We start from the raw sequence: 12,834 nt of genomic DNA, 5'->3' as shown, positions 1-12,834 counted from the left end.
ACATAAAAAAGTTTCATTGCCATGTATAAAAGACATATGAACATTGCATTTGCCTTTACCAGGTCTAAATCCCCATTATCCATGTTCCATCATGACCTTCTGGTGAGTTTTCAATACTTCAGGCTTTCTTCCCTTCCAATTCATTTGGCATGCTTCTTAAAGATGAGTATTTCTTAAACCTCACTTTTCTCATGTGGGTTCCTTTATCCTATGGGGATCCTGACTTCCTTCCATTTCCAATCTAAACTTGTCTTTCTGACCCCATTCCACCTACCACTTTCAATTTGCTATGACTCCACCTTCCATCTTCCTTAGGATCCATTCTAGCTGAATATAAGCCTGGGAGTTCAGCTCCCTGGGTATGAATGCTGGCTCTGCCACCATAAGCCAGGTAGCCATGGGCAAGCTAGGTATTCACTCTCTCGGCTCCTCATTATCCTCTCCTAGAAAATGGGGATAACTTTTCTTGCCTCAAAACATTAAATGAAGTCTTGAACAGTACAGGAGTTCCCATTGTGGCTCAGCAGTAACAAACTCAACTAGTACCCATGAGTACTCGGGTTCAATCCCTGGCCTTGCTCATGGGTTAAGGATCTGGTGTTGCTGTGAGCTGTGGCGTAGGTCGCAGATGTGACTTAGATCCCATTTTGTTGTGGCTGTGGTGTAGGCCAGCAGCTACAGTTCTTATTCAACCCCCAGCCTGGGAACTTCCATATGTCAAGGGTGTGTCCATAAAAAGACAATAAATTAATTAATTAAACAGAACAGTGTCCAGCAGTTACTAAGTACTCAATAAATGAGATCTACATTTATCTGATGTTTGCTGACAAGATATACCTCTCCCTTTTCTTGACAATGTCATACTGTTTTTCCTTTGAAAAACTACCCCTCTCAAGATTCCATCTGCCCCCATGAAGGAATCCTAGAATCTACATCAGCCCTAGAGACTCAGGCAAAACAAATCGCTCGTTCTCTCCTGAGAATTGGAGGACTGCAGCTAAAACATTTCAATGACAGTGTCCCAAGAAGATTGTTAATTGGTAACTGTTGTCTAGATGCTCAATGCTGTCCTTCCCAAGATATAATTATTTAATTCTTCACTTCCATAAGCTGGCCAGGATCCCATCATTGATTTGCTCTTTTGCTTAAGTTTTCCTGAGTTACTCAGATACTTGCAACCACCTAACTGACATATTAATCTTCTCACTCTGAAGAAAATCCCACGATCACCCTTTCCTTAGATGGTCTCTTCATCTCAAAAAAAGGCTCTCTAATTTGCCTTTCACCTACCCATATCCACCCATCCCTTAAGATCCAATACTTTTCAATAAGTATCTGTCCACATTGATCTCCTTCTCTGTTCTTCTTCAACGTCTCACATACAGTGAATTTACCTCTCCTTTATAAAATGGGGCCTTGTACCATCCAGTATGTGGTAATGTGTTTATGCTGTCTAATCAACTGGCTCCTAAACCCCCTGGAAATAACCTATACCGTACACATTGATTTATGTGCAGTATTTAACCTAGTGCTAAGCCCAGAGGAGACTGGATAACTATTAGCTTGCTGATTGATTAATCACAAAAAGTTGAGAATTCTTCCCCTCTCCATCACTCAAAGTCCTACGTCTTTGTGAACTTCTTAAGAATTCTGCCGTCTGTTCTCTTTTCAGTCGTCCTAATTATGTAAGAATTTTTCAGTTATCTCAGTTTATTATTGAACACAGTTGCCTAATACATATTTGTGAATGGATAAAGCAATAGTTTTCTAGGGTTTTAAGAACTAAATGAGTTTCAGTGCCATGTGAACAGTATACTTGGATTGTGATTGGTTTTAGGCATTCACCAGTTCCTCCCCAAATTAAACCTAATCAGAAAACAGCAACATCTCACACAAGTTTCCTTCCTGCCATCTGGTCTGAAAAGGAAGTCAAGAAATATTAGTTGGTGGCTGTAGCTAAAGACAGACAGTACAATTAGTACTTGTGATGTCTTCTACTCTGAGTATTCAGTTTTATATATCCAACTGTACGCCAAGTCCTTCAAGGAACAATGTTTGATTCTTCAGCAAATAATTTTCCTCTTCATTTCATGCAAGTTCCCTATCCAGAAACATTAATATATCTCAACTGAATACCCTCATTAGTCTTTCTGAAATCTGACATCAAATCCTATAAGAATCATTTGAATCTTAGTAACGTCAACCTTTAAAATATGATTTTGTTTCATCACTTGTTTTATATCATGGTTACCCAGAGATTTTTATCTGGACTAAAGCCCATTTTATGTCCAAGATCAGATGCAAAAGTTTGGCTATTTTTTTTTTCATGTCAGCCAGGATCTAAGACCCTCCATTTGTTGGCCACACATGCACTGACTGCCTGTTCCTTGATCTTCAGGAAAGCTGAGCGAGACCATCATGACAGCCTTAATTAAACAGGAAAACAGATCTTGGTCAGGTAAATAATGGACAAAGGGAACTGAGAGTCTTCTGGCAAAGGTGATAAGACATGTGTATTATCCCATTATCCCCATCCTACAGAAATCTCCTGATATGATCTGAAGCTCTCCCAAACTCAAATACTTTAATGGTTCCCTCTTCTTAAAGGATAAAATCAAAACCCCTTAATATGACATACAAATCCCTTCATGATCTGACCCCTGTATAAAATCTCTAACCTCATCTCTTACCACTTTCCTTCTCAATATTACAAAATACTATACCTCCCTTAGATTATAAAGGTTTGGGCAAAACAGTTCTTTAAAGTAAAAGTCCTAAAGAACTAGAAGTAAAAAGGAAAAGGAAGATAAAGAATAACAATCATAAATCTGAAGTCATAAGGAAAGTACACAGCAAAGAAAGGAAGAGCAAACTCTTAGATTATCAGATTATATGCTATTATGTTACTTTAGATATGGGGGACCATACCTCCGAGGCAGCTGAACTGGTGGCCTCCACTACAACCACCCAAAATTTTAGCAGGAAGACTGAGGGAAGAAGGATCACAGCCAGAATCATCTCCTTCCTCTCCACCAAGAGAGAATGGACCTGGCTACATATCTTGCAATCCACTGTGCAATCCATCCTCAAGATTAAACATATGACAATCATGTATACACTGACTCCCCATCCTGTTTCACAGGTTTGTTTTCACAAAAATCCTTTTCCCTTCGTTTCTATTAACTCCTTCAACATGCAGACTCTTAAACCTCAGGGTGATTGATAAATGGTGGATTATGCAACGAAACCCATTATCATTCATCATTTAATCCACCACCAACTCGGGCCAGCCCCCAGGGGGATGCAGATTTGCTGAGTACACACCATAACATCAACACCCAATGGAAATCTTGGAGCTGGACAGATCTCTACTAATTAAATTCTGCCCACTCAGACCCCTCTCTCTTCTGCTGGGAACATGTCCCTCCAGTCTACCATACCACCCCCCATGGGAGTAACCCTTATTATCAATTGCTCTCTCCCTTTACACAAACCCAAATCCCCTTCACGCATCCAACGTTGCAATCATGTTCCTCCAACTCAAACTGCAGCTAAAGTTGCAATTACACTGCAATTAAACTTCCTCCAAATCACCCCAAAATCTGAAACCTCCTTTCTAGGATAGACTAGTTTTTCACCTCATCTACTTCATCACACCACTCTGATGTTTTATTCTCAGGTTGACTTCTATTCTTCAACTGTCCCAATTCATTTTCCATGAATATTACTCCCAGGATAAGTTCTCTTGCCTCTCTGCCTCTCTGGAAACCATGGCCTGTGCTTTCAACACTGTTTTCATTGTCACTCTAGATGTCGTACCCTCTCGATTGCTGGCCATGTGTTGGTCTTATCAGTCTCCCGGGCTGAATCCCCCACATCTGCTTTCTCTATTCCTATCCCTGGGTTCTTAAAATTTGTAGAAAGGTACAAAGGCGTGTTGGATATTTTCACCACAAACTATTAAATATCTAGGAGTTCCCTGGTGGCCTAGCAGTTAAGGATCTGGCATCGTCACTGCTATGGTGTGGGTCACTGATGTGGCACAGGTTCAGTCCTGGCCCAGGAACTTCCACACACCACAGGTGCAACCAAAAAAGACAAAATAAATAAAGTAAAGTAAAGCTACTAAACAACTGGTATCTATTTGGGTACTGTCTGGAAACGTTTCTGTTCTCTTCTGTATATTCAGCACCCCTATATTTAAAAAATCACTTGCACCAGGCTCTGCATACATGTATTTTCTTTTTCTTTCCCTGAACTAGCACCCTTAGAGACACAGTCCATAATTACTGCATCCTTTTCTCCACCTGACACTCACTCCTTAACCAAACCTACTGGCTCTATTTCTACCACACTAATGAAATATAAGGAGGTTCATCCGTTATACTTTTTCCCTTTAATTTCTCAAACACTTTGACTCCAAAAACTACTAAGCTGACCACAAAGCCTACTGACCAGAGTATAGACCTGATGGAATGACCCAAGTCTGGCTCAGGAATATCTCTCATACAGCAGGGGTGAGTTGGGTTAGGGACCAAAACTCCAAGATACGCAGCCAGCCCAGGCCCACCTAGCCCACAAGCCCAGCTATCACCAGCCAATCAATAGCACTCAGGGACTTTCCTGATGGAGGACAGAGATAATCCCTGGTCTTTTAGTCTATAAGAAACACCCCATTTCACCTCCCCTGTACTAGACCCTCCAGAGCCTATATTCTGTGAATTCAGTCCCTGTTTGGCAGTAAAACGCTACCTCTCAGTACACAACTCTCCCTAACATCTCGCAACCGTGATGAAGCTGCATTGCAACATCTACTATTTCCATTTCAATATGGGTTAAAATGATTTCTCATGATTTTTCACACCCTGTATATTAACCTAAGCAAAAGGTTTGGGAAACTCCTGGCCTTGTCACCTCTCTGAAGGGAACTCACTTATTTAGATGCCCAATGGACTTCCACTGAGTATCCTCCCTTCTATACACAATAGGAACTGATGATCTTACAAAAATGAATAAGACATGGGACGTGACTTCAAAGAGTTCACAGTCTAGAGGAGTGGAGGCCAGCAAGGATGATAAACAGAGAGAGAATGACTATGAGAAATGAGTGTATAAGATCTTCCAAGAGTAGGGAGGAGGGGAAGGATTATCTCTTCTTAGGAGAGTCAAGAAGCCTCCACTTATATTCCTAAATAAACTGTAACCCAACTCTCTTTGTCATGATTTCCTTTTCCTTCTCTATGGACCATTACTATATCTGTAATACGATTAAACAGAATGTCTATGACCAAAGGACTCCCATTATCAACATGGATTTTTTTTTAAAAACTAGAATATATGCTTAGAGTACGTTAACCCATACGCCTCTACTTCTGTTAAAATGAGACCTAAATTGCATTTTCAGTAGAAAACTACACAGAATAATCACATTTTAAGTGTATATACACAGTACCACTAGAACCCTAGCCTCAGAAATGTGCATTATACATGGATGTGTAGATATACTTCCCCAGGTATATGTACACAAGCACCACCACTGTAAATTTTGTGTATCCTTCCTGTTGTAGTTAGTCCACACAAAAAACCCTGAAAAAAAATATATTTGGGGTACTTGTAGTTTCATCTCTTCTCTGGAAACTCCTCTTTTTTGCAACACACACTGCCATTCACGAGGTGAAGCAGAAGACGTCATGTTCCTATGATGTGCATTCTTGAGACACAGTGACCAGAGATGATCACATGACTCAAACAAGGACAGGCAATACACTCCCTAGGAGTTTGGAAACTTACACAGGTCAGTTGCCCTCTTGGGGTCTGCATGGCAACACGTAGAACTTGGGAACTTTTGGTAGCAATATTCTACCATGTGAATCAAAGGACAGAGGAAGCCTGTGCACAGTGAGAGAGTAAAGCAAAGCAGAAGAAGCACTGGCAAGGACCTAAAATAGGATTTCCAAGTTTCTTGCAGTACTCAAAGCTTCAGGTCCATTCCTGACCCAGGATTCTTTGAGATTCTCTAATAGTTTTCTTATAAATTTCCCTTTTTGTTTAAGCTCAAATTGAGTTTCTGTCAATGCTAATAAAAAATACTAATAAAATTCTATACAACCAGTTATAATTGGAGGAACAGAGCACTCAGGCAGTGTAGGTTGCAGGTCCAACAGACTGGCCAACAAAAATGAAAACTCTTATCGGTTGTGATAACCAATTCAGAATAGAGAGTGAATCTGGAGCATAAACTTACAGGGTACTTATTACCTTCAACCTTAAAGTCATTCTTGATTCTTTGCTCTTCTTCTTCCTCAGTGTTTATTTTTTCCCTCTTTCATCCCTCACCAAATCCTACCAATTCTTTCTTTAAAATGCTTTTCATGGCTATACTCTTTTATCCAGAGTTTCTTAGCTAAATGGACCCCCATTTCCAATCTCTTCATGTCTACATATTTTGTATGCTTTTCTCAGGGAGATTATAAAAAGCATACATATCATGCATCCAGCTCTTAAATTTCTAGTGGTTCTTATTGTTAACTGAATTATAACTTTAAAATATAGCCAGGAATCAAGTCCTTTCACAATCTATATTCCCTCTACCTCTCAAACTTACCTATTCCTATTCCTGAATATATCATCAATTTAACTGTCTTCATCAGAGTGAATACAATGTGTCAGGTACTGTGCTTGTGATTTTAGAATCCCTATAATACTCATAACAACTGTGGTGGTTTTCTGACGAACCTTCCAATTCTTTGATAACACTCCCACTGAAAGATAGGGACTACATTCCCCTTCCCTAGAATCTGGACCAACTAAGTTTGTAAGTACAGAATGAACCAACATTGACAATGTTTAACTTTTGAAACTAGGTCAGAAAGGATAATACAGCCTCTGACTTCGTAAAAGGAAGAGGGTGGAAAAAATGATGGTGACTAATACATCGATACACAATTTATAATGGAACAAACGTGCAGTGCAAATCTCTTGGTGCACTCACTTACCTTTGGAAGCCTGAATCACCAGTGGCAAAGTCTGACAACGTCAGGCCTCTATGCTGCAAGGAAGCTCAGGCCACATGGGGAGACTACTCAGAAATGCTCCAGATAAGAGCCAGCAATAAGTAAAGAAAGTAAAGATTGCTGCTAGATGATGCTGGCCTCAAGCTGTCCAGTCACTCCCAGTCGTCAAGCTTTCCCAGCCCAGACATCAAAGGGCAGAGATGAGTCAGTCCCATCTCTGTGCTGTCCATACTCCTGACCCGTAGAATTCATCGGGCATTTTTTTAAAAAACTCTTTTTTTTTTTTTAGGGCCACACCTGCAACATATGGAAGTTCCTGAGCTAGGGGTCGAATCAGAGCTGCAGATGCCGGCCTACACCACAGCCACACCAGATCTGAGCCATGTTTGTAACCTACACTGCAGCTCACGGCAATACCAGATCCTTAACCCACTGAGCAAGGCCAGGGATTGAACCTGCACCCTCATGAATCCTGGTGAGGTTCTTAATCCACTGAACCACAATGGGAGCTCTGGAATCTATTTTAGTACCCAAGACTGGGGCACTGCCACAACAAAAGCCTTAAAACTCATGACATTAGCTTTGGGACTGGACAGTTGGCAAAAGCTAGAAGATCCTAGAGGAGATTCTTTAGCAGAAGCGTAACGGTCCTCAAGAAAGCTGTTGGTGAGAGCTTGAAGGCTATTAAGCTGAGTGGTATTGGAAGCTGAAGGAAAGGGGACCTTTTTTATTAAGTGGAATAAAGTCTGGTAACACTGTTACCTGCAGCACTATGGAAAATAAGAAATATAACTATTGAACTATACTTTCTAGCTAAGAATATTTCCAGGCAGAACACTGAAAGTGCCACCTGGCTTCCTCTCACTGGTCATGAAAAATGCAAAACAGGAGAGATGAGCTTAAGGACAAACCGTCCAGTTTCCAAACAAAATTTAGAAGAAATAGAAAGGAGCCAGGACTTGCTGAGCTTGAAATTAAACTTGTTCTCCTTCCCAGCCTCTCCTGGTGGCAAAAGATTCTTAAAGTAAGAAAGGGCTTTGAGGAGGTGGGCAGAAGTCTCTGTCAGAAGCACATGATTTAAAGATGAAGCCAAGGATGTTCAGAAACTTCATAAGACTTCAGACACTATTTCTATATCTTTTTATGACACCATCTGCAGCACATGAAAGTTCCTGGGCTGGGGGTTGAATCAGAGCTTGAGCTGTCAGCCTACACGACAGTCCCAGCAAAACCAGATCCAAGTCACATCAGTGACCTACACTGCAGCTTGTGGCAATGCTGGATCCTTAGCCCACAGGGTGAAGACAGGGATCAAACCCAACCCACACAGCCACAGAGACTATGTCATGTTGTTAAGGGCTGAGCCACAATGGGAACTGCACTCCAGACACTCTTAAATGATACCCCTTAGATCTTTTTTTAAAATAGAAAACACTTTCTAAGTTTCTTAAGGGTGTGCCTCATAAACCCTCTCTGTTGAATAATACAGCATCTAGAAATGTTATGGGCATTATTCTGCAAAGTCTCAAGGTAAACAAACGATCATCCTAATGAGACCTGTATGTACAGTTTTGGCTAATGGAATGGATATAACCTGATATATAAAAAGCTAACAGTTCTTTACATAATTATACCTGTTTGGACTTAAAACAGAACCAGTACAAAAACAAAAATAGGCCTTAGACCCCCAACTATTTACTGTCAGGAAGCAAACTGAGAAGGTTATTTAATTGCAAACACAAATCACTTTTTAATTGGTAAAGAAAAGATGCCCTAGAAAGAAAAACTCTCATATCCCAAAGGAAACTGCTTCAGCTTCTGACCCAAAATGATCACCTGGATTTCATAGGCCCATCCCACACCCAAGATTCTAAAGCTAAATTTCCACCCCTTGCAGCTGTTGAGTTCAGAAACATCATTCCCATGTGTTCCCAGGAATAACAAGGAATGGTAATAAAAAGAAAATAGATTGGCTTTCCAAAGGGTGACAAAAAGGAACTAGGTTTTAAACTTGAGCTCCACAGTTGATAAATAAGGGCTCTCAATAGTAATTCTGTTTTCCCTTTTACTATTCTTACTATTTTAGATTATACAACAAAAATTTTATTTCAGTTAACCTTCCAGTGTTCTCTGGTAATATGTTTTATCTTTTCTACCTGAAAATTATTAAGTAGGAACTTTAAACATATTTATTAATTACTTGAATTCTTAACTCTAATGAAAGTCACATCTAAATAATTAGAGTGTGTCTGGTTTTAAATATGGGTCACTTAGCAACAAGCATAATTGTGAAGAACTGAGAACACTTTTAAAATACGTTAGAGAAAACATACTAGGAGAAAACATTTCCTGTGTACCCTGTGCTGCTCATGGACCCACAGCAAGTCAGTTATCAACTTCTGAAGATGTAAAAGGAAAGGAGATGTCTTGGTATTCCTTTTCTGTGTATGGCCCAACATACATAGCCTTGAGGTATCCATAGGAGACATCAACAAACATGAGATGAATTGAACATATCAAATGAGTATAAGTCCAAGAGAGCAAAATGTCTCCTAGCCTTCTACAGAAAACATTTAGGGCATTATTTTCATGATTATGTAGATTAATTCACTATACCCAGTTCTTTAATAATGGTATTAATTTTATATGCACCATATTTTATTTTGTAAATAGGTTCTATAGTGATTGAGATTGAAAGTAACAGTGAGAAAAGTTTATTTAGCCAAACCAAATATTCACAACTTAAGCTATGAGGGGAGGGAGAGGGAGTGGGGTGGATTGGGAGCTTGGGGTTAATAGATGCAGACTATTGCCTTTGGGATGGATTAGCAATAAGATCCTGCTGTGTAGCACTGGGAACTATGTCCAGTCACTTACGATGGGGCATGATAATGTGAGAAAAATGAATGTATATATGTATGTATAACTGGGTCACCATGCTGTACAGTAGGAAAAAAAAATGTATTGGGGAAATAACGATTTAAAAAAAAGTGAAATTGTTAAATTTTAAAAAAAGAAGAAAAAACATAGGGTGGGGATTATTAGGATATTTTTCCTTTAAAGACCTTTTAACCACATTTTTATGTTGTCAAAATAAAAATAAAATGACTCATAAAAATTTAAAAATTAAAAAATACAAAACTATTTACTCCCTATAGAATAAGAATATAGATTTCTATTCACTTCTTCTGTTATGTTTGAGCAACAATGAATATGATGGCCACTGGACAAGGAGAATCATTATCTGAATTTGTGTATAGACGCACAGGTGAAATGGTGAAACAGAGCTCCTAGGGCACGGGGAGGGCAGCCCAAAACTTGTGATCAAACTGATAGGAGTTTGTCTTGCTGCTCTACCACTTACTTACTTTTGACTCTGGCAAAGTTACTTTATTTCTTTAAACTTAAATTTACTCTACTCAATTTGGGAAAATGATTGACATGAAAATTCAAATAAATGCATATTTATTGTGTAAGTCACTGAAATGAAGAGAAAGTTGTTAAGTTGGCAAGGCCTAACCTAGCCTGACTAATGCAACACAACAGCATGTAAAAAGTGCTCAGAACACCATGGTGTCACAAGTGGTAACTACCATAAAGAAATCAACTAGTTCTTGTTACAAATGTATTTATTTTTCTTTTTTTGGCTGCACCCATGGTATGGGGAAGTTCCCAGGTCAGGGATCGCATTCACATCACAGCAGCAACCTGAGTTGCTGCAGTGACAATGCCAGATTCATAACCCTCAGAACCACACAGGAACTCCCCTCGTTATAAATTTAATACAGAGAGTGAATTCTCTGCCTCTCCTCTTTTATCACCCTTCTCTAAGTACCCATTTCCATACATTTGGGTGCTATGGGCTAAAATAAACTTTGTACATTATAGGCAGAACTTATGTATAAGAAAGTTCACTGAGCATTGTTAATCACTGAAAATCAGAAAAATTAAAATGTTCATCTGCAGAAGGACAACAAATTTTGATATATTCAACCATTCCATTCAGATAAACCACAAAAACATAATTTAAAGTAAAAAATAAAATGAAATAAACATGTTTCAGGATGCTATCCATAATATAAAATCACATATGAAATTTTAAAGCATGGACTATACTGTAAATAGATTGATACTTAATAACATTCTTAATAAGTGTATGATAATATGCTTGGAAATGACAAACTCCAAATTCAAGGCAATAGTTAATCTCAAAGGGAACAGGTGAGGCTTTCAGATGAGGCAGGTATACACAGAGAGCTTAACTCTATCCAAAATGTTTTACTTCCTCAAAAATTAAGTAAGACTGAGCAAAGGTGGTAAAATGTTTAGATTCTATAGAGCTAGGCCAGTAGGTATGTGAAGTTTATCACATTCTTCTTCACATTTTCTGTATATTTGAAATATGTCACAGAAGTTCCCTTGTGGCACAGCAGGTTAAGGATCCAGTGTTGCCACAGCTGTGGCTGCAGGTCGCAAGTGCAGATCAGGTTCAATCCCTGGTCTGAGAACTTCCACATGCCACAGATGCAGCCAAAAAAGACTAAAACAAAGTCTTTTTTAAAAAAAATTCACAATAAAAAGAAACAGCTTTCCCAGTCATATAAATAAAAACAAGCAATTTCCCATAACAGACAACAGCTGTTCCCAGTGATAATCAGGAGATGATGAGAATGCAGGGGTGGGGAGTGATTAAAGTAATAAGAGGGCTGGAAAAGAGGGTATAGAAGAGAAGTTCCTGTCTGAATCTTTGAAACCAGGAGGATAATTTTCCTTCCAAGGATTAAGGAAAGAATTCAGCTATATAACATGTGAAGAGAACAGAAATGATTCATTGTTATTTTGGAAATAAGTGTAGTCTATCCAAAGACAACATTAAGCTTAAAATACTTACTACAACCCCACTCTTTGTGGTAGTTTCTCTGTAGGTGAAGTTGCAGATTGCCCAGGCTAAGTAATACGTGGACATGAGAGGAGTCTGTGAAAAGTGATCCGTAACCCATCCATCTTCCTCAAACACAGACGTTTCCACTGGCATATTGGATAAAGATAGATAGGTTGCTTGATGCTTGATGCTGATTTTGAAAGTAGCCTTGTAGATTGGCTCATCAAAACAAGGAAATGCCTTTCTGGCATGTGTAGGTGAAAACTGAGTAACACCAAGGAATCTAGAAAAAAGAAAATGACATTCTCAATTACATTTATGTCATGAGTTAAGTTATAAACACTTTCCATGCTTCTACTGATAAAAATCATATATTTCTACCCAATTATAAGATTTTTTTTCTGAACCAAAGTGCATAAATAGCATGAAAACATAATTCATATGTATTTCCTCAACAATAAAAATTCTTCAGGGAAGTTTTTGTCCCAATTAAAGTAAATTCTCTAAACCCTGAGCCATGCTTCTTCAACAAAACATTACATTCACAGAAAAACAACTCATCATCATATTGGCAAGTGCTGGAAGATAGTGGTTCTCCTTCACTCTTTTCTGAAGCTTATAACCAGTAAAGACAGAGAAACCAAAATCCAAAACTTGCCATCAGATATAAGTAGGACATAGATCATCACTAAGAAACATTTGTGTCCTCAAGTTTCAGGAAGACACGGCCTAATTTTATGATGGAAAAGGACTTTGAAACCCCACCAAACTCAGTCTGCATTCTGGCTCCATGACATTTCTTAGCTGTATCATCTTGGATGATTACTAAATTTCCCTAAGGTGTAGAGTTCATTGCTTAAAAGGAAATAATCAAGCCTAACCTAAAAAGCATTGCAAAGCTTAATAGAATAAAAAAGGGGGCTGTAAAGCACCCATCAT

General features: G+C 38.9%; 1 protein-coding gene across 1 annotated transcript in view; it reads right to left on the bottom strand.

The window, feature by feature from the left end:
- The window catches only part of TRHDE (thyrotropin releasing hormone degrading enzyme), a 382,857-nt gene that overhangs the window by 357,743 nt on the left and 12,280 nt on the right, over window positions 1-12,834 (bottom strand). Inside the window, exon 2 of the mRNA XM_047787208.1 lies at window positions 11,905-12,178. Within this exon, the coding sequence (XP_047643164.1) occupies window positions 11,905-12,178 (274 nt within the window). The remainder of the gene's footprint in view (window positions 1-11,904; window positions 12,179-12,834) is intronic.

This window comes from Phacochoerus africanus, chromosome 7, assembly GCF_016906955.1.
Source record: "Phacochoerus africanus isolate WHEZ1 chromosome 7, ROS_Pafr_v1, whole genome shotgun sequence".
Lineage (NCBI taxonomy): Eukaryota > Metazoa > Chordata > Mammalia > Artiodactyla > Suidae > Phacochoerus > Phacochoerus africanus.
This window is presented reverse-complemented; position numbering and strand designations above follow the sequence as displayed.